This window comes from Ailuropoda melanoleuca, chromosome 3 (genome assembly GCF_002007445.2).
Source record: "Ailuropoda melanoleuca isolate Jingjing chromosome 3, ASM200744v2, whole genome shotgun sequence".
Classification (NCBI taxonomy): domain Eukaryota; kingdom Metazoa; phylum Chordata; class Mammalia; order Carnivora; family Ursidae; genus Ailuropoda; species Ailuropoda melanoleuca.
The window spans coordinates 49,632,521-49,660,141 of NC_048220.1; the positions used below are offsets into that span (position 1 = coordinate 49,632,521).

The 27,621-nt window shown below is 41.2% G+C and overlaps 1 protein-coding gene across 5 annotated transcripts in view; it reads left to right on the plus strand.

Moving 5' to 3' along the window:
• ARHGEF28 (Rho guanine nucleotide exchange factor 28) overlaps positions 1-27,621 on the plus strand; it is a 314,186-nt gene that overhangs the window by 241,097 nt on the left and 45,468 nt on the right. For all 5 annotated transcript variants that reach the window (XR_004624098.1, XM_034656360.1, XM_034656358.1 and 2 more), the window contains 11 exons: positions 1,388-1,532; positions 1,611-1,738; positions 2,937-3,077; positions 5,432-5,679; positions 12,439-12,561; positions 13,841-13,958; positions 17,035-17,289; positions 19,054-19,130; positions 23,606-23,784; positions 24,827-24,918; positions 26,096-26,278. Coding sequence is in view for 4 of the 5 variants with exons in the window: in XM_034656360.1 (XP_034512251.1) it covers positions 1,388-1,532; positions 1,611-1,738; positions 2,937-3,077; positions 5,432-5,679; positions 12,439-12,561; positions 13,841-13,958; positions 17,035-17,289; positions 19,054-19,130; positions 23,606-23,784; positions 24,827-24,918; positions 26,096-26,278 (1,689 nt within the window). In the remaining variant the exon portion in view is untranslated. The remainder of the gene's footprint in view (positions 1-1,387; positions 1,533-1,610; positions 1,739-2,936; positions 3,078-5,431; positions 5,680-12,438; positions 12,562-13,840; positions 13,959-17,034; positions 17,290-19,053; positions 19,131-23,605; positions 23,785-24,826; positions 24,919-26,095; positions 26,279-27,621) is intronic.

Genomic DNA, 27,621 nt, shown 5'->3' on the forward strand with positions numbered 1-27,621 from the left:
GTGACCTGGTCCTGCTTATTTGCTGGGGTTGAGGCTGTGATCTCATCAGCTCCTTTAGGATGATGGTGAAATTTCAAGGCACACTGGCATTTTTCTCACAAACAGTTAAACTTGGTGCTTCTGTTTTTCTTTGAATTATGTATCGCTTCATATGAAGCAATGCCTCTTTGCACTAAGTGGCAGCCTTTGACAGTAGTCACATTGCATGTGAGAACCAGGGACCATCATCTCCTATGGTTGAAAATCCTTCCCTTCGTTGTGAGAGACTTTGCAATTTGTTCTGCCTCAAATATGGCGTTGCTTGCCATGTGGCAGGCATTTTTCAGTTTGTGGTCACTTTTCATTTGAATGCTCTAACAGTGTGACCAGTGTTTCCAAAATCACTTGAGTCAGGGGACAGTACACTATGCAGATTCATGGTGATAAGCGATTGGGTGTGGTGTTATACAGCGTAAGCTAGTGCAGAGAGTCATGACTGTGATATCGTTTACACCCCTGTTTGGACAGAAGTCGCTTTGATTGTAGTTGTGAAGTCCTTGTCAATTTCATAAGGTTCAGCATGAAAATAAAAATATCTTATAATTGATAAAATTCCTTCTCTGGGACCCATGAAAACCAAACCAAATCATACATGTATAAAATCCTGGGGTTCCAAGTAAGTGTTTATTCTCTTCTGCTTGAGAAGGTGTGTGCTTTATCTCTGATACCGTGGGATTGAAACATTTTCTGAGGGTCATGTATAGCACACATTGGATGTAAAAGCATATATGCCTGTAACTATTTAGAAGAAATGGTTGAGAAGAAATTTGGAAGAAACCAGAAAGGTATTGAAGCACCGTTTAGCTTTCAGTATGTGAGGGAGAGAAGAGCTCAGCTTGACTTGCAGGTTTCATTTGCCTGAAGTTCTCACCCCATGAAGAACAGACTCCCCGGCATCATTCCAATCCACTGACATGCTCTGTGTGTGTGTGTGTGTGTGTGTGTGTGTGTGTGTGTATGATTGTTGGTACATACAATATGCATTCTACTAATAGTGCTAATAACACCTTGCATCTATTTAAAGCTGGCTGGAAGGAGTACAAGCAGTGGTTTATGGGAAAGCTCTCTCAGTGTTTCCCCATTCCATCTTCTTGTTTGTGTAATCCCAGCCACCCACAGTCTCCAAGTGGCTATGCTGGAGCAGGCCTGCTGCATGGGTATCAGGAGGGTGTGAAAAGGAAGGGACATTTGAAGCAGGTGTTAGGATGTGGCAAGGAGACTGGTGTCAAGGCTGGGCATGTGACGATATTAGCAGCCATTCGAGTGTTTCGCTTCTTGGCTTTTGAGTGACTCCTTGTAATTACCGCTCTCTGTGAAAACTGCATGAAGCACCCATTTTGATTTCTAGACTCTTCATTTCGAGACATCCCACAGCCTGGTCTCTCCTTGCACCCTTCTTCCTCCATGCCTATTGGATTGCCCACTGGGAGAAAAGAAGCTTCAGCACAGGCCCATCCTTTGTCCAGAAGTGTTCCAGGCACTGCCTTGGAAAGGTAAGATGAGAAACCGCACTGAGTCCTCATGTCTCAGAGCTGGTGCTAGAGCTGACTCTTCTCCCTCCTTCCCTCCAGCTTCAGAAGGTCAGGGCCATCCCTGGAGTCTGAGAGTGACGGAAACAGCTGGAGAAGCAGGTCTCATTCCGATGAGCTGCTACAGTCCATGGGCTCTTCTCCCTCCACGGAATCCTTCTTAATGGAAGGTGAGGAGAAGACACATTTGTTTCTGTGAGGAATTGCTAAAAGGAGTGTTTTCTGAAGGATCACACGTATTCTGTGTGTGTGTGTGTGTGTGTGTGTGTGTGTGTGTGTGTGTGTGTTTAAGGAATTGTTTCATGGTGGCTTTTTGGCATAAGTTCTTCTCATAAATGAAAATTTAGCCCCAGTGACTACTCCCAGGTAGTGGCCAAGGATATATGATATATTCAATAGACATGTGGCATGAAGATAAGAGAATGAAATACGTTGTGTGCTTGTTACTGTTTAAAAGGTTTTAGAACTACTGATGACTTGGAATATGTTAAAAATAAATACTTCACTTAGTTAAGACTGGGCTTGCCTGGATTTCTGAGATACTTATCCCCACCTGTTGCCCCCTACTTCTAGGGGAATAAAAGCATCTTTTTAAAGCGTATTTTGTTAAGATAGGATTTAATCTGGTGAACAACATGTTGCATCCAAGATGTATCAATAAGTAAAGGAGAACCAGAGGAAAGGAGAGCAGTGAAAAGAGAAAGGGGTAGACTCTGCCCCGGGAATCTTTTGCTTTTATTTTAAACTTGAGTCTTCCAATCCGTTGTCCTCTCATGCTAACTCCTCTGAGCTGGACTCCGTCTCTCAGGAGTGCTGTTTGGGCGAGTAGAATTTAGTTTTCCTGGAAGGTATATGTGTGTGTGATGTCAAATTCTGTCAAAAAATCTGTACTCGCCTGTGACCTGAGCCCTTGAACCCTGCTTTCTTGTTTATATTAAGGACAGTGGGCCCAGTCAAGAGAAAATCAAAGGGACAAGTACAAAATTCAGATCTGGTTAAACAGTGCAGAGTAACCTGGGGGCAAAAGATAATGTGTGTTCAAGATTCTGTAAGCACATTATGGACTCTGAAGATTACCAAAAATAACTAAAATAGAGCATGCCAAAACAAACAAAATGATAAATGTCGTCTTCTTCTTCTTTTTTTTTTTGCCATACACACCATTATTGTTTTAAAGATTCTTTGCTTTCAGGCAGGCTGCCTTGATTTTTAGATGTTTCTGCCCCCACATCAATAGTATTTGGGCTTAGTTGTTTCTGTGTTCAGAGCAGGTTTATTTCGAGTGATGAATCCGTAGACATGGGTACTTGGAAAGGTCTTTGTTTGCGTCACTCCACTTCTGGCTTTTGTGTTCTGCGCACATGCTAGATGTGGTGGATTCTTCTCTGTGGAGTGACCTCAGCAGTGATGCCCAGGAGTTGGAAGCAGAATCTTGGAGTCTGGTGGTGGACCCCTCGTTTTGCAGTAAGCAGGAGAAAGATGTCATCAAAAGACAAGATGTCATTTTCGGTAAGCATTTAAAATATGCTCTTGGGCTGAGGCAGGGTGGTATAGGGGAACGAGCGTGAATTTGCCATTCTACAGATCTGGGTCCAGATCTCAGTTCTATTCCTTTCTAGTTACTTGATCTCAGACACATTTGTCTGATTTAATTCACCTGGATCTTACTTTCTCTGTCTTTAAAATGGGGATAATGATACTCACGTTGAAAACTTGAGGCTTTGTTGAGGTGTTCTATGTACGCGATAGAAGCGAATTTTATTTCTCAGATCCTTTTCGAGTTTACTTGCACATGGCCTATACTTCTTGACTTCTGTTATAAGAATCACAGTAAGTTTTCACGTATTTTAATGTAGAGCAGACAGGGCTCTGGGTACATAGCTCTGCCGCTTGCCCACATGCACCAGCAGGTACCTTTCTCATGGACTGTGGTGGGTTGGGCAGCACCTGGATCAGAGCAATGTGGGCCTGCATCCTGCAGTCCTAAGTGTGAATTTCAACTCACATTTTACTCTTTCCTGTGTTTTAATTATCAATGGTCATTTTTTCAGTGGATGGTCACTTTGGACTATTGCCACTTTTGGGGGTCACATAGTAACTTTGTGTTTAACCGTAGGAAGAACTGTCAGACTGTTTTCCAAAGCAGCTGCACCATTTTACCCGCCCGCCCGTGGTGTACGGAGGATTTTGCTTTCTGCACATCCTCACCAACACTTCCTTATTGTCCACCCTTTTTATTCCAGTTGGCCGTGTGTGTGAAGTGGTGTCTTATTTTGAGTTTGATTTGCATTTTCTTGTGGGCTACTGATGATAAGCATCTTTCCATGTGCTCACTGGTCATCCATATATCTCTTTGGAGAAACATCTATTCAGGTCATTTGCCCATATTGAAGTGTGTTTTTTGGCTCATTTTGTCTTTTTACTGTGGAGTTGTAATATTTGTTTTCTACTGTGGGTGCAAGTCCCTTATGAGAGACTTCTCTTGCATTAAACAGTTTTGTTTTGTTTTTTTTTTGGTCCTTTTACTGGAAATGCCAGCATTACTTTTTCCGTAGAAGCGTCGTAATTAGTGTCATTGGCAGCCACACTCTACTAAAAATTTATATTTGAAAACCAAGCAAGGTCATTGAAAAACACCTGATTCTATGTTCCTTGTAGTATTTAAATCTTCATTGCCATAGCCCACCAACCTGATCATACACATTTTTCTTGAACACCTCCATTTTCTAGAAACTCTCTTTCCATAGACATTGCATTTTAGTTCTAGTAATCTGTGCTAAGATCTGAAAGTCCTATCCCCTAGTTTCTGCCTGTTGACTCTACCCACATAAGAAGTCTGATCTCTCTCCCTAGACTGGCCGTTGGTTGCTACCATGCTGCTGGCCCATTGCCCTCCTTCACCTTTTCTTCTTTCAAAGAAGCCTTGTTACTTGCTTTAAGGTTTAGAACAAGTTGTGTATAACCTTTGGGCACTCCATTTATTCAGCTAGAAGTACAGATAAGATCTACTTATCTTGGTTCTGAGAAATAAATAATATATACTATCCAGCAAATGTTAGCACCTTTTGTATGCCAGGCATTAAGTCTGACAACCAGGGAAATAACAGTGAACAAAACATACAGATGTTCTGCTCTCATGAACTCACTTTGCTGTGGGGAGACAGAGGACACAACCTACCGTGCAGTACAGAATGTGTGTAAAATACATAATGGGTTGTAGGTAGTGATAAGTGCTGAGAAGAAAAATAGAGTAGTAGGCTGTCTCCAACAGAGGCAAGGGCTATGAAATGTTAGGCCATACAGGGGAGCCTTAAGAGACAAGTAATCTTCGAAGAGACCTGGATGATGTTGAGAAGGAGCTAGATGGAGTTAGGAAGAAAATATCTCAGGCAGTTGGAATGGCAAGCATGGAGGCCTTGAAGAAGGGTCTTACTTTCTCCCCTTCTGTGGGCTGTCTTTTCATTTGATCGATGATGTCCCTTGATCATCACACTCTATTTTTTTTTAAGATTTTATTTATTAATTCGACAGAGATAGAGACAGCCAGCGAGAGAGGGAACACAAGCAGGAGGAGTGGGAGAGGAAGAAGCAGGCTCATAGCAGAGGAGCCTGATGTGGGGCTCGATCCCACAACGCTGGGATCACGCCCTGAGCCGAAGGCAGATGCTTAACCGCTGTGCCACCCAGGCGCCCCCATCACACTCTATTTATTCCTGGAGAAAGTGGAATCAGTGCTGGCTTTTATAGCGGAAGAATGTCCTTGTTCATAAACATTAAATTTGTCTGACCTTCAGTGTTCAGCCACTACCGTAGGTCACTGGGGTCCTTCATTGTTCAAGCTTCTTTGCGCACGTGTGTTGCAGAGCTGATGCAGACGGAGATGCACCACATCCGGACGCTGCTCATCATGTCTGAGATCTTCAGGAGAGGAATGAAGGAGGAGCTGCAGCTGGATCACTGCACCGTGGATAAAATCTTCCCCTGCTTAGATGAGTTACTTGAAATCCATAGGCATTTCTTTTATAGTATGAAGGAGCGAAGGCAGGAGTCCTGTGCTGGTGATGACAGGAATTTCATCATCAGCCGAATTGGAGATATTCTAGTTCAGCAGGTAAGAGAGGAAGGTTTGCAGACTCTCTACAATGTAAAAAGCCTGTGAAGAATGGGAATTGCTTTACCATGACTGCAGATGGGACTGGTTGGTTTTCTTCTGTTGGATACCCCTTTGTGTGCCTAGTGGCTGAGAGCTTTAACAGCCAGTAATGGACTTCTGTGAGTCTCATACCTGGTGGGATGATCCCTGTCCCTCTCTCCTGTGACCAGGAGTCACAGCCATATCTAAATCTCTTAGGAAAATTCTGCTTAGACTTTTTGATGTGGTGGCTCTATGATAACAGGGCTTCCGCCATGGACCAGTGGTAGTCGTGCCAGTATCTCCAAGACAGATGTTGGCTCATCTTAGGAAGAGTGAGGAAGATCTGTTATCATTAAAGACTTAGTGTTCCTGCCTGGGGGACAACACAGCAAACGTCAGTAAAAAGAGGCACTTCTTAGGTAGTTGGGATGTTCGATGCATCATGAGAATGGATTGTGCTACTATCCTAATAGAAAAGGGAAACCACAATTTTGACAGTTTGTATTGGCCTTCTGATCCCTTTTAAAGGGGTTTTCTGTGATAAAGATGCTGATAGAGAAGTAAAATAACATGTGTTCAGTGACCGTCATAGGGTAAGCACTTTCCAGGGTACTTGCATGTGTATTACCTCCTTTCCCTTCACAACTCTCTGTATAAGGTAGATATTATTTTCCCCATTGCGTGACTACAGAAACCAGGGTATGGAGAGGGAATGATTTTTTCAAGTTCACTTACCTCCTAAGTAGCATAACAGAGGTTTGAATCAAAATCTGCTCTCTGAACAATGAATTAGGTGTAGGATTTCTTGAGACCTCTGATGACAACTGGAGAAGCTTTTTATCATCACTACTTTGTAAGTCCCAGTAAAACAGGGATTCTTGTTGATTTGATGACTAATGTATTTCACCTAGAACAGTGCTTGGTACCATAAATATTTATTGAGTGAATGGGTCACTTAGAACAAAACGCCAGGAATCACTTGAAATGCCATGTTTTGCAGTCCCTTATAGTACTTGGGGAAAGGCATGGAGATGCATCCCTAGTTTGCTTAGTTGGACTTCTTCTAGATAAATACCAAAATGTCATCTTCTCCACACTGTTTTCCAAAGTGGCTGTACCAACTTGCATTCCCACCAACAGTGTAAGAGGGATCCCCTTTTCTCCACATCCTCTCCAACATTTGTTGTTTCTTGCCTTGTCAATTTTTGCCATTCTAACTGGCGTAAGGTGGTATCTCAGTGTGGTTTTGATTTGAATTTCCCTGATGGCTAATGATTTTGAACATTTTTTCATGTGTCTGTTAGCCATTTGTATGTCTTCATTGGAAAAGTGTCTGTTCATATCTTCTGCCCATTTTATGATTTGTTTATTTGTTTCTCGTGTATTGAGTTTGAGAAGTTCTTTGTAGATCTTGGATACCAGTCCTTTATCTGTGGTGTCCTTTGCAAATATATTCTCCCATTCCGTGGGCTGCCTCTTAGTTTTTTTGACTGTTTCCTTGGCTGTGCAGAAGCTTTTTATCTTGATGAAGTCCCACAAGTTCATTTTTTCTTTTGTTTCTCTTGCCTTTGGAGATGTGTCATGAAAAAAGTTGCTGTGGCCGATGTCAAAAGAGGTTGCAGCCTATGTTCTCCTCTATGATTTTGATGGATTCCTGTCTCACATTGAGGTCTTTCATCCATTTAGAGTTTATCTTTGTGTATGATGTGAGAGAGTGGTCAAGTTTCATTCTTTTGCATATAGCTGTCCAATTTTCCCAGCACCATTTATTGAAGAGACTTTTTTTCCACTGGATGTTTTTTCCTGCTTTGTCAAAGATTAGTTGCCCAAAGAGCTGAGGGTCCATTTCTGGGTTCTCTATTCTGTTCCATGTCTATGTGTCTGTTTTTGTTCCAGTACCATGCTGTCTTTGTGATCACAGCTTTGTAGTATAGCTTGAAGTCTGGCAACGANTGAAGTCTGGCAACGAGATGCCCCCCGCTTTGTTTTTCCTTTTCAACAATTCCTTGGCGATTCGGGGCCTTTTCTGGTTCCACACAAATTTAAGGGCTGTTTGTTCCAGTTCTTTGAAAAATGTCATTGGTATTTTGATCGGGATGGCATTGAAAATGTAGATTGCTCTGGGTAGCATGGGCATTTTAACTCTGTTAATTCTTCCAATCCATGAGCATGGAATATTTTTCCATCATTTTGTGTCTTCTTCAATGTCTTTCAAGAGTGATTTGTAGTTTCTAGAATATACATCCCTTAAAAAGTTAAAAATAGAGCTACCCTATGATCCAGCAATTGCACTACTGGGTATTTATCCCAAAGATAACAGACGTAGTGAAGAGAAGGGCCATATGCACCCCAATGTTCACAGCAGCATTGTCCGCAATAGCTAAATTGTGGAAGGAGCAGAGATGCCCTTCAACAGACAAATGGATTAAGAAGATGTGGTCCATTTATACAATGGAATATTACTCAGCCATCAGAAAGGATGATTACCCAACATTTGCAGCAACATAGATGGGACTGGAGGAGATTATGCTAAGTGAAATAAGTCAAGCAGAGAAAGACAATTATCATCTGGTTTCACTCACTTATGGAACATAAGGAATAGCAGGGAGATCTTTAGGAGAAGGAAGGGAAGAATGAAAGGGGGGTAAACAGAAGGGGGAATGAACCATGAGAGACTGTGGACCCTGGGAAACAAACTGAGGACTTCAGAGGGGAGGGAGTTGGAGGACTGGGATAGGACGGTGATGGGTATTAAGAAGAGCACGTATTGCATGGAGCACTGGGTGTCATATGCAAATAATGAATCATGGAACATTGCATCAGAAACTAAAGATATACTGTATGGTGACTAACGTAATAAAAAATTATTATTAAAAAAACAAAAAACAAAAAAACCCAAAATGTCATCTTCTCCAAAAGACTGATTTTGAATCCATTTCACTGTGTCGCACACAATAATAGAGTTCAGCTGTTGGTTCATTTACTAAAAATGGAGGACTTAAGTTCATTGATACAAATATGCTTAAATATTTTTAATACACAAAACAACCCCCCCTTAGTTGTTACATGTCTAATGTAAAAATCCACATTAGTAACAAGTTTTTAATCAAAGAGTAATCTGCTTTTCAGATGGTCTACACCTGACCTGTTCTGTCCTCCTGATTATTGGAAACATACAGTGCCAAATTATGAGACTTGTCGTTTGCAAGACAGTTTGAATAAAAGTGTCCGAATATGTCTGAACTTCAATCTGAGCGCATTCAAAAACGAAGTGCAAGGTGTTTTCGTCATTTGAAATTATTTGCATCTCTTTCCTTGAAGGAAGTACTGTGTTTTAATTCTAACTTAGAACACTTTTGTTCATAAGTGATTTTTGTAGTTAACATATTTTCTATCTCTACCAGCTCTGTTTTTATTTCATTGCTGTTCATAGAGCAGGACTTCAGTGGAGAACAGGGTTGGGAAGTTGGCTGTTACACGGGATGAGCTTGGTGTGCTGCCTTTGGATGAAGCACACATTTCTCCTTTGGGGAAAGATTCTTGGTCATTCAGAGACAAGGATTTAAGCCTGCTTTTGTGTTTCTTTTGTTGGTCATGCATAGGGAGTATGACTGGGGGTCTCCTCCCGATACGATAAAAAGTTGTTTCCTGAGGAACAGTTTAGCAGAATCCTGAGACAGGGGATGTGGGGGTGGTGCTCTGCGGGGACAAAGGAAGAGCTAGCTGTGGAAAGGATGTAGGAGAGAAGACTTTGGGGGAAATCTTTAACTCTTTAACAATGGAGAACATTGCTCAGGAGGCTAGCCTGGAATAGGGTGCTAATTTAGTGGAAATAATTGGTATTGGAAAGAAATTGTGAATATGAGGAACATGGCTGGTGTAAAGCAGTAGTCTGCCAACTTCAGGTGCCTAAGAACCTCTTGAAGCTTGTTAAAAATGAAGACCGCTGTGTTCCAACGCCCCAGTGGTTTTGTTTTCATAGGATTGGGGCAGGATCTGGGGTTTGGCATTTTGAAGTTTTAATTCTTAGGATTATTTTTCCCCACTGCTGACATCTTGCAAAACTCTGATGCAATATCATAACCAAATACCGACGGTGATGCAGACAAGATATAGAACATTTCCATCATCACACCATCCTCACAAAGATTACTCATCTGGCTACTCTGTAGCCACACCTACTTCCCTCCTGCCCCCACCTCCTTAACAGCTGGCAACAACTAATCTAGTCTCTGTTTCTCTAATTTTGTCATTTCAATAATGTTAGATAAATTACATGAGTGTTATATATAGAATACACATAATATGTAATCTCCCTTGGATTGGCTTCTTTCACTCAGCATAATTCTCTCAAGTATCATCTAGGTGATGGTGTGTATCAATAGTTCCTTCCTTTTTATTGTTTGGTAGTAGTCGGGCTATGGAAGTACCACGGTTTATTTCATCATTCACTTGTAGAAGGACATCTGGTTGTTTCTCATTCTTGGCTATTAGAAGTAAAGCTGTTTTGGGGTGCCTGGCTAGCTCAGTTGGTAGAGTGTGAGGCTCTTGATCTTGAGGTTGTGAGTTTGAGCCCCACAGTGGGTGTAGAGTTTACTTAATAAAAGAACTTTAAAAAAAAGAAGTAAAGCTAATTTTAAACATTCATGTACAGATTTTTGTGCACACTTAAGTTTTTATTTCTCTGGGATAAATGTCTGGGTGTCCCAAATTCTGGGTTGTATGGTAGTTGCATGCTTAATTTTGTGAGAAAGTGCCATCTGTTTTCCAAAGTGGTTGTACTATTTTATATCCCCATCAACATTGTACAAGTAATTCGGTTTCTCTGCATCCTCACCAGCATTTGGTGTTGTCACTATTTTTTATTTTAGCTATTCTGAAAGATGTATATGGATAACTCACTGTGGTTTAAATTATAATTCCCCCATAGTGGATGATGTTCAACATATTTCATGTGTTTATTTGTCATCTGTAGATCCTCTCTGGTGAAAGGTTGGCTCATGTCTTTCCCATTTTCTAATTGGATTGTTTTTTTTCTTACTGTTGAGTATTGAAATTTCTTTATATATTCTAGATCCTAGTCCTTTGTCAGATATGTGATTTGCAAACATTTTCTTAAGTCTTTAACTTGTTTTCTCATTCTTTAAGTTTGATAAAGTCCATTATTTCAGTTTTTCCTTTTAAACGTCATGGTTTTGGTTTCATGTCTAAGAACTTTTTGTCTAGCCTGAGATGTCAAAAGATTTTCTCCTATTTATATTTGTAAACATTTTACAGTTTTATGTTTTACATTTAAGTCTGTGATCCATTTTGAGTTAATTTTTAAGATATGAGCCACATGTCAAGATTCACTTTTTGTTTTTAGTCTATGGATGTCTAATTGCCCCAATGCCATTTGTTGGAAGTACCATCCTTCCTCCATTGAATTGCTTTTGCTCCTCTGTCAAAAATCCACTGGGCATTTTGGGTTCCTGCTCTGTTCCACTAATCTATGTGTCTATCCTTTCACACAGTCTTAATTATTGTAGCTATATAATAAATCTTGAAATTGGATAGACTGAGTCCTACTTTATTTTTTTCCAAATTGTTTTTAGCTATTCTATTATTTTATCTTTCCATCTAAATTCTACAATAATCTTGTCAATATGTATTTTTTTAAAAACTTGCTGGGATTATGATGAGGATTGCATTAAACCTATAGATCAATTTGGGAAAATTGATGTCTTTACCATGTTGAGTCTTCTAATCTATGAACATGATATATCTCTCCATTGATTTATATCTTTGATTTTTTTCACCAGCATTGTATGGTTGTCAGCATGGAAGGCCTATGTGTACTATGTTAGATTTGGGGTGTTTTTGTTTTTGTTTTTGTTTTTAACAATCATCGGTACTTTAAGAATCAGCTCTTGGGACATACTGGGCTCAAACATAGTTAAAACTGTAAGCAAAGATGAAAAGATCAGAGATGGTGATGTAAAGTTGAAGTACTTGTCAGGGACTAGGTGAGTGTGTTCTGGTTTCTGTTGTAATAATATTGATTGTGGCAGAGGCTGAAACATTGGCAGTCAAGTAATTCAGTTTGTTCCCTCCATACCACCTTATGAATCTGATTTGGTTCCCATCTAGATTTTTCTACAGAGATGTTTCCATAGGTCAAACTTATTGAAATATCCAGCCCATATCTCTACTTTGGTCCATCAGTTAGTAAGTCCATCAGTAATCCATTCTGATTATTCACCTTTCCCTTTTACCTGCTTCTTGACCCATTTGTGATGTGTTGACAAAATCAAATTCTGAATTGAGGACTGAGTCCATGGACATGATCAGTTCACCAATATAAGTGTCAACCTATGAGAGGTAACCCTTCTTGAGCACCCCCCAAGTGTTGTGAAGTAGTTTTTCTTCAGTCTATAAAAGTAATAAGACAATAAGTTGAAATGATAAGTTGCACAAACACCTAAAAAAGAATAAAAGGTAACCAGTGTTTTTCATTTGGCTGGTAATTGAATTAGTTCAATACCGCCTAACCACAGTAGGGTGATGTCTTCCCCTTACCTCTTGGCAACTTCTTAGTTTAATTTAAAAGGTGTCTGGAGGAAAGAAGGGATTGTGTTTAGAAATTTCATGTTTATTCTTTATTTGCTGAGAATATATTGAAATATATGAAAATTGCATGTTCTTTTCAGTGTTTAGAATTAAATTTATAAACCATTATTGAAATGTCATTCTCAGTTTTCAGAAGAAAATGCAAATCAAATGAAGAAAATATATGGAGAATTCTGTAGCCATCACAAAGAAGCTGTTAGCCTCTTTAAAGAACTCCAACAAAATAAAAAGTTTCAGAATTTTATTAAGGCAAGTATTTTTAAACTATTGCAAAGTGGTAAGCTAGCATGGGGAAATAGTTCATGCTTTCTTGTTACATGACCTTAACAAGTTTTATATCTAGGTACTGATTTTCAGGGGAAGGAGAAGAAAGGGATAGGCTTGTGGCAAAGATGGAAAGTCTCTTTTTCTGTCTTAGTAAAATATTTCTCCCAAATCATTTCCTTTAGTATCTTATATTTGTAAAGTGTCCTCCAAGCTTCTGAGCACCTTTGTAATATCCTGCGTTGTCATTTTATGTCCTGAGAAGTGATAAATCCGAAGAACCTTAGTAAAAATACAGAACTGACCCCACCCCCACTGGATTACTCTGAAGCAAATCCAGAACATCATATAATTTCACATGTATTTAATATGTATCTCTACACAATGCATCTTTTAAAAATTGCAAAGATAAGAAACCAGGGATGTACTGTATGGTGACTAACATAATATAATAAAAAAAATTAAAAAAATTTAAAAATTGCAAATATATTGTCATGTTAATAAGTTAAGAATTATTCTTTAGTATCTTCAGACAGCTGGTCAATATTCAGATTTCCTTAAAAAATGAAATGAAGTTGGATTGCTTAAGTCAGAATCTGACTAAAGTTGACATATTGTGTATCAGAGTTTTATCTTTTAAATCTCCTTTATTTTTTGGTGTCCAGTTTATGTGCTGAAGAAATTTGTCCTTCAGAGTTCCATGGACTCTACATTTTTTTCCTTTTATTTTGAGAATGTTAGCAGACTCCCCCCTCCCCCACACTGCATACATGAATATTGAGAACTTGAAAACTTAAAGAATACTATGAAATTTTTAGGCAAAAAGTTGACCTGATTAGAGGTAACTGTAAGTGCTGTAATGAATGATAACAGGTGTAGAGGAAGAATGGTTAGAAAAACCAACAGTAAATTGCAAACTCACACTCAAAATGTAACTTTGATTCATGAATATTTTCCAGAACTTGTGCTTTTCATAAATCTTAACACTTAGTGAAACTTGCTTACTTTTGGAGTTAACTGCAAATATATCAGTGTAACTTGAAACTTCTTAATCTTGGAGAGTCGTCAGGCTATTGAGAGATTAATGACAAAGTGTGTGATTTAATGATACTGAATCAAGTTTTAATCAATGATAATGCATATTACGTTTATCTGAATAGAATGATACAGTGGCAGATTCTTTGTATTACTAAACTCCTAAAGAAAATAGTTTGTGTATATAAAAATGTGTGTGTGTGTGTTTCTTTTTTTTTTTTTTTTAAAGCTTCGAAATAGTAATCTCTTGGCTCGACGCCGAGGAATTCCAGAGTGCATCCTACTGGTCACCCAGCGCATCACAAAATATCCTGTCCTGGTGGAAAGGATTCTGCAATACACAAAGGGTGAGTTGTGGCTTCTGGGATAAACATTTGCCTCTTGCATTGATTTTAAACATAGCCAAGGTGTCATCAACAGATACAGATGCTAGTGGCCTGTGATTCATGAAGATTGTTGATTAAGGGGAAAACTTTTATTTATTTATTTATTTTTTAAAGATTTTATTTATTTATTCGACAGAGATAGAGACAGCCAGCGAGAGAGGGAACACAAGCAGGGGGAGTGGGAGAGGAAGAAGCAGGCTTATAGCAGAAGAGCCTGATGTGGGGCTCGATCCCATAACGCCAGGATCATGCCCTGAGCCGAAGGCAGACGCTTAACCGCTGTGTCACCCAGGCGCCCCAAGGGGAAAACTTTTAGAGCCTTAGGATTTGGGTCCGTTTTGAGACGTTATGCTTTATAGTGTAGCTCGGGCAGTAGTCTGAATTGCTCCAGGCAGCACAAGCCAAGCAGCGTTCTTCATACTTTGCTTCTGCCTCTCCCATCTTCAATTTCCCTGTGTCTGGATCTTCTTAATGCCTCTGCTTCCTCATCTTCCTGTTACTTTATCAGTAGTCTCATGAAACATACCCCATGGATCCTATCACCAGATGTCACATCTTCCAAGCAGTGAATCACTAGATTTGAGAATGATTTCTGAGGGAGCTATTTTTTACCCTGTGAGTTCATCAAGTTCCAGGGGTAACATCTAGGCATCTTTTAAGAAGCTGGTAATGCACATGGCTGGACCGTAAGCTCCTGAAGGATCGAGAAGGCGTGTGTCTGTCTGCTTCACGGCTGGATCTTGAATGCCTAGTGCAGTGACTGGTACAGTAGAGGCTATCAATAAATAGAAACATACCAGTGCAGTGAACGATTAAATAAAAATGCCTGTTCCACCAGCTAGCTTATTGATCTTGAGTAAATTATTGGTCGGAGGGTAGCATGTTAGGTTAACAAGGGCTTGGGTTTAGAATCGTGTGAACTTGTATTGCCATTGCATATACTTGGTCTTGCAACTCATTGGTTGGGCACATTCGTTAAAGGAGCCTCAGTTAATCCTCGGGGAATTGTTGTGAGGATTAAATGAGATTGTTGCATAAAATGCCCAGTGCAGAGCCTGCTGTAAACAAAGGACTCACTAAGTGGGAGCTGTTTTTATTACCTTTGTTATGACCAGTTGCCTTGGAAGTAATGAAAGGGGTAATGAGCTCTTAAGTGCCCCCTCTAAAAAAGTCAACCTCTAACATCCTCTTTTTGGGAAGCGGTCTAGGCACACAGAAATATATGAATTAGTGTTTCCTTTTTTCAGTCACATTAACAACTAAGTTCAGGCAGGAACGGTAGCCTCTGTTCCTTGTATTCCATCTTTACTTCTCCCTGTAATTCAATATAAAAGAAAATATAAGCACCATACGAAGAGAAAAGCCTCATAAATGTTCTCAGCAAAATAATGAAAACAGAATTAAGGCTTTCAGTTGTACGATGTTCATATTGTCTTAAGGGTAGAGTTTAATACAATACCTCAAAGACAAAAGTGTGCCAGATTGTGTTAGGTCAGCTACTGCTACTCTAAGAATCATCCCATGCCGAATTCCTGGTAGAATGAATAACAGTCATTACCTACTGTGTGTCAGAAGTGATAAGTGTGACTCAGGGCTTTTCGGGTATAGCTGTCATGATGGTTGAATGGACACTGCTTCCTTAGGTCAGACCTTACCAATGGTCCATTCTCGCTCTCTCTGGATCCTGGGAGCATTGGTTTATGGGACTTGGTTATGGCAGTGCTTCTCAAACTTCGTTAGGCATACTCCTCTCCTGCAGATCTTGCTTTACATGCACATTCTGCTTCAGTGAAGTCTGGGGTGGAACCCAAGGTCCCTAGTAAGACTCCCAGGTGAGGCCAATGCTGCATCACTTAGGGTAGCCCACCATCACAAGACAGTAATTTGTCCCTGAAGGTCAAAAGAAAACTGAGCCTTTTCTTGGTCTCACTCCAACTTACCTTGTAACTCAACTTTGATGTCCTTCACTCCCCTTTCCTATTTATGAAATATGCTCTTTGGAAAGGAGAACCTTTTGCAGGTTGATAAGTGTAGTAAAGAGGATGCTTTCGCAGACAGAAAGAAAGTATCTTCCTTGTGAAAGATCCCTGTCAGGATCTGTTCCTTGATTTTCTGGAACAACCTTCATGCATGTAGGACATTGAGAACCTGGAAATGTTCAGACTGTTTGAGGACATGCCCTCTCTCACTTGACTGCTGTTTCTGTGGGTTGATTTCTGCTGCTGTAGGCTTTTGTTTTCTCTGCCAGTTTTTCTTTTTTCCTCTTCTTCTGGCACTTTCTTAACTCTTGAAACTTTCACTTCAGTTTGCCTCAATAAACATGAACTAGGTGTTTCTTATTATCCAATAAGACAATAGTTAAATTCAGTTTCATCTGGAGTTCTAGGAGGATGTTCCAGAAACTCCTCCAGAGCTTTTTCTTCAGATAATTGAGAGATACAAACAGATGGCCAGTGTTTTAAAGAGGAACACCTGAAATCAATGATTATCTACTGTTGCCATGAGTATGGCTGACCCACTAGGCACAGTGCCTTTGTCCCATTTTTTTAGGTTGAGAAAATGTCGAAGTATCATTTTGAGCCTTTTTTTATGGAGGAAGGGAGACAGGAAGGCAAATGAGTCTGGGGCCTGTTCAAGTCCCCCTGCAGCTCCCTTTCATGAGAGGACCCTCGTCTGGGCCTGCAGCTTGGCTAAGTTCTAAGAAATTCAGTGAAGGGATTACTTGATTACCTGTGTCTGAGAAGGTGGACAGAAAGCGTAGGTTAGTACATGACATATTCAGTGCTGTTGGGGCAGGTCAGACCAATCTTCAGAACTCAGACATCTTACTGATAGTATTTCAGCTGAAGCATATCTGATAATTAAATCTTTTATAATTAAACCTTGTAACAGTTCTTTTTGGGAGGAAAGGTGCAGAGTGATAACGTGAACCTAATCCAACATTTTTGTTGTATGATTTTAATTGCATTTAAAACTAAAAAAATACTCTTCCTAGCACTCTGGCTTATTCTAAGTGTTCTTTCTTTTTCCCATGCAGAAGGAAGTGAAGAACATAAAGACTTGTGCAAAGCCCTGTGCTTAATTAAAGACATGATTGCAGCAGTGGATTTAAAAGTCAGCGAGTATGAGAAAAACCAAAAATGGCTTGAGATCCTAAATAAGATCGAAAACAAAACCTACACAAAGCTCAAAAACGGCCATGTGTTCAGGAAGCAAGCACTGATAAGTAAAGAAAGGACTCTCTTACATGATGGCCTTGTTTACTGGAAAACTGCTACGGGTCGTTTCAAAGGTATTGTTTCTCCTCCTTTGACATATGTTACTCATTTAGCAGGACAGATTTTCAAAGGAAGAGTGGTTCAGAGATGGCAGGCACACACACAAACCCTGGGGAAGTGGGAAAGGATCAAGTTGTGGACTTTAATAGGCAAATGCTACATATCTTTGGTGGGAGTTTGCTGCCCCAAGCAAAAGCCTTCATCTACGTTTTATGAATTTGCAATTTGGGATATTGGAATGAAAGGAGCTGAGATTTCTGCTAATTGTTGGCACGGAAATATTACTCTGGCAAATGTAGTGTGTTGAAAATGAGGCAGTGCGCCTACACACCTAGAGGCCGTGTGCCAAGCCAGCTGGGGGCTGTCACACCAGTGAGGGGAGAAATGAGTTCTGAATGTCGTGTTCTTTTACTGAGTAACAAGATGCAGAAATATACATGCTCGCAGTGGCACAAACTCTTCCTCAGTGCTACTGTTTGGCATTAACAGGCATTAACCTGACTCTGCTAAACTAGGTAGAGTCTAAAACCGTTTATTCAGTACTAAAGGACTGATTCTGTGGGTGGCATCTTACCTGATCCAGGCTTTCTCGACTCTGATCACACACTATAGAACTGCCTTGGGAGCTTAAACAAAATTCCTGATGTTCAAGTCTTCTCCCAGAGATTCTAATTTTATTGGTCTGGGGATGAAGCCCATGCATAGGGATGCTAAAGGCCCCCACATGAGTCTGCTGTAGAGCCAGGATTAAGAACCCCCAGTCTGCTCTCCCTGTGTTTAATGTATCTTAATAACTTCCTCCAATAAGTGAGGAAGAGGTTGTTTATTTCTAGGTACTCCAAGGGAACTCGTTACTCAAAGGTAACTCAGAGGTAACCCTTTGGAGGATTATCCAGTTTTCACGGTGTTTGCAGCTAATGACTGAAGTGGGATTTGTTGATCAGCAGTGTTGGGACTAAACATGAACCACAATTAGAACAGTGACCAAACTACATTATTAACCAGTCTGTAGACCCCTGTGCTCCAAGTCCTTTGCTCTTGGTCCCTTGCATCACATCAGCAGGTTGCTAACTCTACGGTCGGCTAGTGAAGGTGGGTCCTGTGAACAATTTGTGGGGGACGTGTAAGATCGCAAACTCCGCTCAGGTCTAGATGGAATGATTCAACAGATTTGTATACATAGTTCAAGGCAGAAGCTGCCCTCTAACAGTTACGATTAAGGTTCTTTTTCTAAAGGTAAGCATTTGCTCCATTCTATTAGAACCTTTGTTTATTGGATATTTCTTTTTTTTTTTTTAAAGATTTTATTTATTTATTTGAGAGAGATAGAGACAGCCAGCGAGAGAGGGTACACAAGCAGGGGGAGTGGGAGAGGAAGAAGCAGGCTCACAGCAGAGGAGCCCGATGTGGGGCTCGATCCCGCAACGCCGGGATCACGCCCTGAGCCGAAGGCAGACGCCCAACCGCTTTGCCACCCAGGCGCCCCTGGATATTTCTTTTCCATTTTGAAAGCTCCAGATTAAATATTGCTGGAGATATAGCTATAGCTGTAGTTACACAAAAATGCATGCTTAAACACAGCTAAGCTAAGTTGTCTGTAGAGTTTCTCTTTGGCTATCATAAATACAGGCATTTTTATAAAAGTTCCATAATTAGACTGAATCTTAGTTTTCTTACTTTTAATAAATTGAAGTTTCCATCATGAAATCAAAATATTTGTTAAAGGTATTTGAACTGTGGTTTGTTTCATTAATACTAGTGATATCTTTTCTTTGAAGATATCCTGGCTCTACTGCTAACTGATGTGCTGCTCTTTTTACAAGAAAAAGACCAGAAATACATCTTTGCAGCTGTTGTAAGTATATGGCCATGTGATGCATATTTTAAAGGGTCGAGTCCCACATATCTTTGAAAAATGCCTGAAAGTCCTTGTGAAATTAAGTAGCCATTGGCAGGAGTGTACCCCTTATGTTTCCATTAGTATTGGTGATTGCAGTGTTCAGTAAGAAGCATCTCATTTGGTTTAACAAACATGAGAAGTGTTGATTTATAGCCAGGAGTAGTAGTCAGATAATTCAATTGCTAATTGGTAATTCAGTTTTCAATCGTTAATGTAAAAAATACTGAAGTACCTTGGAACTGGTTGGTGGACAGGCCCTCGCCTAAGCCCCTCAAGTGACTCTCTGTCATCTGGCTATCTTGGTATATATTCCAGATCTCTCCCACCCCCTTCCTGACCATGCCTTCCCAGCCACTCAGATGTTAATGCTGGGAACAGTGGGTCTCTTCCAGAATCTTGTTCTGTTTTCATTGGTCTGTCCCTGGTGTACCGTTGCTAGCCTCATTCATAACTGTCATGATGTTCCTTCTGCCAAACAAGAGAACACCATTGTAGTATCTAAAGTTTAAAGAAGATTCTTGTTTCTACTATAATGACTCTAATTACTAAGATTATTCATGTAAAATTTATCTTTATAGTGTGTTACATTAATCTTGTGGCTGGCACAGAGTTAGACTAGAAGGAAAACCAGTATTTTATAACATTTTTTACACAGCGTCTTGCAATCCAAAATGACTCACTTAAAGAAGGAAGAGGTCATCAATTAATTTTGTCAGCCTCATGGAACATTAGGCCCTGTTAAAGGAAAGAATCCGAGATGCAGTACCACTGTGGGCATTATACTGGTGGCTCTCTGAAATGGTTTTTGTTTGTCACCCATTGACAGGACATTCGGGAATCACTAATAGATGTCATCAGTTCCAACAGGTTTTAGCACATTCAGAGCTTAATGAAGTTTCTGTTATGCCATTCAGAGAAAACACAGAAGCATGGCTGCCCAGGGGTGGATTTGGGGGAAGGAAAAGGTCAGTGGAGTGCCTCACCTGCCCGTGTGTGCTTGTCAGGTTGGCCCCGTAGGCTTCTTCACCCTGTTGATAGGCACGTTGGTTTCATCAGCACACAGATGCCGGGTTGTATAAAGGTCAGAGATAGCCTCACAAAGCTACTCCAGAGGATAGCAAGAGCCTTAAACAAGTCCCTGTGGCTCTGAGGCATTCGAACTGTATATGCTGCAGATTTCAGGACGACCCACTGATTTGTCAAGCAGCCTCTCTGTGCTATTATCTGGGATGCTGTGAATGGAGAGAAAGGGGGAAGGTGGAACCATTTTGTTGTCCTGTGGGAGGTAAGGACCATGCTAGAAGAGAAAACAAATTCACACCACACCTTTATAGAAACAAAAGTTTGTTCAAAACCAGAGAGCTGAAGGAGAAGCAAATTGTCCTTTCTTGGGTGTTATTACAGGCCAAGGTGACCTGCTGTTGAGTCAAAGATTAGACACAGCGTAAAGACAACTGTCTTATTTTCTAGGACAACATAGCGTACAGATTGAGGTGAAGGCGTGATGTTCACTTTATGGTACTACTTGAAATATGGATCTGCCCGTCCTATGTGACCTCTTCCAGAGTTATCTGTGCCAGCCTTAGACCACGTTTGCCATTAAGTGGGATGTTAGGAATGCAGTCCACCGAATGCCAGAATGAAGGTGGCCTCAGCTTCGCTCCTCTCCGTAGAAGGGGTTTGGCTCTGGACAACAATGAGATGGTGCCGATACTGTTTCATGGCGTTGTTAGCTTGATACATAGCAGCTTTCATAAGAGCCAGCTAAGCCCTTGTCCATGTCAGGGAGCAAAATAGAAGCATTATCCTTAAGGACTCAAGGGCACTGTACTGTTCAAGATATGGTTTTGAGCTGCATCACAGAAGTTTAGTTAGCACAGCCCTCCAGTCATAAATATCTAATCTACGCTATATTGAGGGAATTGCTATATTAGCGTGAGGGAATTGCTGTATTAGCCAGGGTTATAGAATGTTTGGATTTCCTGGCTCTCTCCTTGGCATTGGAGAAAGTTAGCTTCCTGCTAACACCCACAGGTAAGTTTCTCTGCTCTTTGTGCTGTTAGAAAAACTTCTTTAGGAAACGCTTGACTTACTACATGTTACGAAAGACAGGATGAATTTGGAAATGGACAGAAGATGAGCAGCTGAAAACAGCAGAAAAATGGAGTCCCTATGAGAGAATTTTGCTTTTAAAGAGGACTCGGCTGGAAATGGGAGTAGGACCCAAATCTTATGAAATGACTAGGAAAAAATAGATATGTTCATTAAATCTTGCACTACTGTGTGCAGGAGGATCTCTTGAATATTAAAGAAGGTAACTTCAAAACGAATAATAAAAAAGACAAGGGAACTTGGAGATGTGCAAGTTCAAGTTTGAAACAGGAAGCAGTCTGAAGATCTTGTTGTCACAGTGGGATTTTGAATGGCATTCCTAGCAAAGTCAGCCACTCCGTGGAATCCCAAATGGAGACAGAGATGGGGTGACAACAGGGCTAAATGTAGCAGCTCCTTTTCCTCTTCCCCTGGGGCAGAGGCTGGCAGCCTGCCTCAAGGGTTTGGCAGGAAACACACAGGAAGGAACTGGGAGTGGGCTTGGGATCAAGGATCCCATAGCAAGTGCTAGAGACTGTAGTGACCTTGTGAGAACATGGCCTCCCAGAAGGCAGGGATTACTCAGCGACAGCCCATGTGTTCACATGAGTACATGGGCCCAGGATTGCCAGTCTGCTTTTTCCAAGAACCCATAAATCTACTTTTTAAAAAATAAATAAAGGAAAACCCCCAGTTTTTAAATATTGGCAACTGTTAAAAAAAAAAAAAGTTTTTAAAATACTGTGGCAGGAGCCAAACATCTCTGCGGTCTGGGTGAGGCCTGGGCATGATCAATTTTTAACGTCTGTTTCTAAGGTAGACCAGTTATTTCCATTCCTAGAGATTTAATTTGAATTCGTCATCATCTCTAGTGTTCTTGTGTGATTAATATGAATAATGAAGGATATGCCCCCGGTGTCTCCTCCTCTTACGGTGATTTAATTAATGCTACTTTCTACCTGCTTATGTATTTTTCATTTAAAAAAATATCTGGCCTTACCTACCACCTCTCCTCCTTCTATAGCACTAGCCAGCTGGTTCAGATAGTTTCATCCTTGCTAATGTCTGAAGCAATTTAAACCTACTCTGCCTTTTCTATACAGAGGCCATTTACCTTGTAAGCTGAGGAGCCTAAGTCTGTGCAAGGAAGGAAGGAAAGCAAATGAGGTCTTAGATAGTATGTCCATGACTGAATGGAGGATATTAATAGTGCTCAGGGGCTCACCCTAATTAGGGCAGTATTCAAAAAGTTGTTATTTTTTGGTTTTGTTTTTTGCTGCTTGGAGAAGAGTGGGCTGAAGAGGTATTCTAGGTACAGCCTTGCACACAACTTTAGATGTGGCAGAGCTGTGTGATGCTGGGCAGGCAGACAGAAGCACTAAGGAGGCAGCTGTGAGGATTGTAGTGGCGTGTTCTGGGTGAGGGTATCACTCAGTCCGTGAAGGAGACGCCAACCCACGTACTGCTACTGACTCTCTAAACAGTGATGAAAGCCACAAACCAAAGAAAGTTCTTCGTACTTAGCCCCCAAAACTGTTTATCTCCTGCAGGCATTCTTTTGGTTTATTTCCGCTACGGCTCCCTACCCAGATTAGTAGTATTCCCTTACTCATCATCCCCAGTGCTGAGAGTGGGACCTTGAAAGATCGCAGTAAACGTGCATAGAAGAGGTGATTTAGTCATGGCATGTATGACGAATGTTAGCCTTTCTTCCTCTTCGCTCTGATGGAATTATGCTAAATCCATTTCTACAGACATTTATTGAAAGCCTGCTCTCGGTGTACAAAGATGAGTCAGCCATTCCTGCCTAGAAAGGCTCACGTGGTGGGCGTTCGCAGGCAGAACGGCAGAAGTTCAGTCGCTGTGCTCTGTCCTATGGTAAAAGAAGACACTGGTTATGCTCAGGGAATCTGAGGTCACGGCCCCTCTTCACTGTCATTTTCACGGTCCGCTCTAAACCCTGCTAAATTTGATGGGCTCTTAGGTCTCCTTGTGATATTCGAGATGCTATATGCTACCCCATGCCCTCCTAGGAAAGCCCCCAAGCCGCTGACGATGGCATTTTGATATTCTTAATGCTCTGATTGTTCTGTCTTTTTAAAAGTTGTCCTTTTAAGCCACTCATTCTTAAGGACAAACATTTTCCTGTATCCTTTTTCTCCATCCTCTCCTCACCATACCCCTTCTGTTGGAGAGCTTACCCACTTCCAGAGCGCTTTTGAAAGCTCGAAGTGAAATGATTTGCCTAGTACTCTCACTTTCTTTAGCTGACGTGCTTGGTGAGACCTTTGGTCTTGGTCGGATGCTGTTTTATCTGCACATCTTCCTCTGTTCTGTAGGATCAGAAGCCTTCGGTTATTTCTCTTCAGAAGCTTATTGCTAGAGAAGTTGCCAATGAGGAAAGAGGAATGTTTCTAATCAGTGCTTCGTCTGCGGGTCCTGAGATGTATGAAATTCATACCAACTCCAAGGAGGAACGAAATAACTGGATGAGACGAATCCAACAGGCAGTAGAAAGGTAACATTTCCTTCTGTCCACAGTCTAGGGAACGGACTTGTCCAATTGGGAAAGTATTCTAACCATGTTTCCTCTGCATGGACCCTTGGCCTCAGCCAGAAGGGTCTGCTCCCCACCCCCTGCCCCCGCGTCCGATAGCCCCTCATCTGCAGCTTTGTTCCCTGCACCACCCTGCATGTAAAGCCCTACCTCCCCTCTGCCTGCATGAATCCTGCTCATCTTTGGCGCAGCTCATGGCTTCCCTCCTTCGCGAAGACCTCTTCAGTGCCAGTGGTCTCTTCCTTACCTGAAATTCTTGGTCATCTGCTCTATAAAGCGTTTACTCGGTGCTTGTCATAAACCACCTTGTAGCTATTACCCTTGTTGTGTATATACGTTTATTAGATTGGAAGCTCCTCGAGGGCAGGGGCTATGCCTTTTGTTTCTCTTTGTGGCTAATTCTGAAGAATCCTTCAATAAACATTTTTTGATTGGTGGATCTAAGTGTTCTAAGTCAATTTACTTCTCATCACTTGTGGTTTTATAAGTTTTTATGAACGAGATGGGGTGAGGGTGATCATTCTTCATGGTAATTTGATTAGATTGATCTTGAGTGATGCTTTATAAAATTCTTCCACCTCCACTGCACCACACCCAGCCTGGCACCCTACCCTCTGTGCCCTCCAGCTCCCTCTCCTCTGTCCCATGAAGAAGTACCCAAATGTAGTAGAAAGCAAAACAGTATTTTAGTTACCCTGAGTGCTAGTGTTGGTAGAGTAGGGTGTGGGGGTGTGGGTACCTGAGTGTGTGTTTGTGTATGTGTGTTTGTTGGAATTTTTGAGTCATCCTGTACTTCTGACTTTGAGAGCTATGTCATATTGTGCAAGGTCCTTTATATACTCGGGAGAGCCAGTTATCTTGGCTAGAGGACATGAACAATTCTCTTTATGCTGAATTTTTCTTCTCTGAATAGTGCTGCCGCCAAGTCCCCATGTCTTACTAATGAACTTAAAGATATTTGGATTTGGTTTCAGTTGTCTGTCTTGACTATTGTCTCTTAAAGTTGCCCAGAAGAAGACGGGGGAAGGACAAGCGAATCTGATGAAGAGAGACGGAAAGCTGAAGCAAGAGTGGCCAGAATTCAGCAGTGTCAAGGTACCGTGCAGACATCTCTGATCCCCTGGCTGTGGTGTTCTCCTTGGATGTTGGGAAGGCCCACATGTTGTGAGTGGGAGGTTGTAAAGAAATGGTTAATCCAACTCTGTGTACCTGAGGCCCACCCACCACTCTTCAGGAATAAAAAAGTATCGGCACTAGGAGTGTTCAGATAAGGTGACTGTCTCCCCCTCCTTCCTCCTTAGTGATTTAAAATACATAACAATTTCAAAAAAAAAATAGGCGCATAATATGTAGGAAGCAAGAACCGTGGGCAGCGTGGTCCCCGTGTGCGTTGGGGTCACCATCCAGCAGTGTTATCATCCAGTCCCAGCACTGTCAGGTCACAGTTGTGTGACTTTGGACAAGGAGCCCATTAGCTCTGGTCATTAGTTTCCAAGTCTGTGAATTAAGGAAATTAGATTAGCTCAGTGAGTCTCATCTCTGAATGAACATCAGGATTACTTTGGGAGTTTGTAAAAATTCTGATGCCTGGGCCCTATGCTCAACCAATTCACTCAGAATCTGTGGAAGGTGGCTGTGGGTGTCAGTATTTAAAACTCTTCGCAGGTGACACTGAGGCAGACTGAGAGCGCCTGGATTAGATGCTGGTTAAGGTCCCTTTAAACTGTAAGAATCATGTGATATGTTGGAATCAGAGGAAAATGATGCATGCAAAGATGGTCAAGGAAATTGGATGTTTAGAAACAAAAACATAAACCAGTAGGTTTGGTTTTAACCAAGATGGGCTGAAGCCTGAGTGGCTTTGGGCCTTTGCATTGTTTTCCCTTGTGGGTATCAGTCATCATGAACGGTGCCACCTCAATTTTCATTCCTGAGCTTAGTGTTCAGTCTTAATAGAAAACAGCCTGAACAAAGAATAGTTCTGCAAGTTTTTCTGGAGTTAGGGGCATGGAAAAGGAAACGAACATCTGAGTACAGTAAGTGTACGGAAAAGACAGTGGACGCTCAGAGTTGTTAGGTCATTTGCTAGAGGTTATAATCACTAAGTGGAATAATGAGGATTCGAACCTGGTTGTGGCCCACCCAACAGCTTGTACTAGACCTGTGAGACCATACTGCTTGCTAATGAGGAACGTCTTTATCTTCGAGCTTGGATTTTCATACAGTTGCTGTATTCATCTGATAACCTTCCATGGTAAATACTATTTCACAGAAATACTCAGTAACCAAGACCAACAAATTTGCACATATTTGGAGGAGAAGCTGCATATCTATGCTGAACTTGGAGAACTGAGTGGATTTGAGGATGTCCATCTAGAGCCTCACCTCCTCATTAAACCGGACCCAGGAGAGCCTCCCCAGGCAGCCTCATTACTAGCAGCAGCTCTGAGAGAAGGTAAGTTGCTTCCAAAACTATTTGGTTTAACAAGTTCAGAAAATGTTTGAGTACCGTCTGTGTACCATGCCCTGTGGTTTTAGCGCTTAGCATATAGCAACATAAGATGGTGTTCCAACTGTGCTACAATTCATACGCCAGAAATTGCAAAGTAAAAGGAAATAGATGTGTCAGGTTGTGTCAAGTACTATGAAGACAAAAAAGTGTCCCTCAGTAGATGAACGGATAAAGAAGTGGTGTACATAGATAATAGAATCTCACTCAGCCATAAAAAGGAATGAGATCTGGCCATTTGCAACAACGTGGATGGACCTAGAGGGTATAATTCTAATTGAAATAAGTCAGGGGAAGACAAATACCGTATGATTTCACTCACATACGGAATTTAGGAAACAAAACAAATGAACAAATCAAAAAAAGAAAAAAACCAAAAAAAGACTCTTAAATACAGAGCACAAATTGGTGGTTGCCAGAGTCGAGGTGGGTGAGGGGGGAAGGGTGAAATAGGTGATTGGGATTAAGAGAACACTTACCATGATGAGCACTGAGTAATATATAGAATTGTTGAATTACTATATTGTACAGCTGCAACTAATATAACTATGTTAATTATAACTCAATAGAAAAACAGTAAAGACAGTTTTATTTAGAAAACTATAGAGGACAATCGCTTCAATGGAGATTTTAATGAAGTCTGAACCCTACTTAAAAAACAGGCGCACCTGGGTGACTCAGTCAGTTAAGCATCTGACTCTTGATTTTGGCTCAGGTCATGATCTCAGGGTCCTGGGATGGAGCCCCACTTTGGGCTCCATGCTCAGCAGGGAGTCTGCCTGACATTCTCTCTCTCTCTCCCTCTCCCTCTGCTGCTCCCCACCACTCGCTCTCTCTCTTTCTCTCTGTAAAATAAATCAATCTTTTAAAAAAAACAAAAACAAAAGATAAACAGGATAGGGAGTATAGAGAGCGATGGAGTGTAGGGAGGTTGTATTCGAGTTAGGGTGACCAGGAAAGGCCTCTTCGATAAGGTGATACGTAAGCAGACACAGGGAAATGAAAAAGCCAAGTAGACATCTGAGGAAAGAATGTTCCAGACACAGAGAACAGAAGATGCAAAGGTTCTGTGGCAGGTTCATGCCAGACCTGAGGAATAGCAAGGAGGACCGTGAGGTAGAATGAAGGGAGGGGTGCGGAGTGGTAGATGAGTCACAGCCAACCACCACTCACATTACCCGGTGCTGACTGAGGTAAGTAAGGAGTTTGGGTTTCATTCTGACAGACACTGTGGGAAGCGTTACAGGGTTTGAGTAGCAGAGTGATGTCATGTGTGTTCCAAAAGGAGC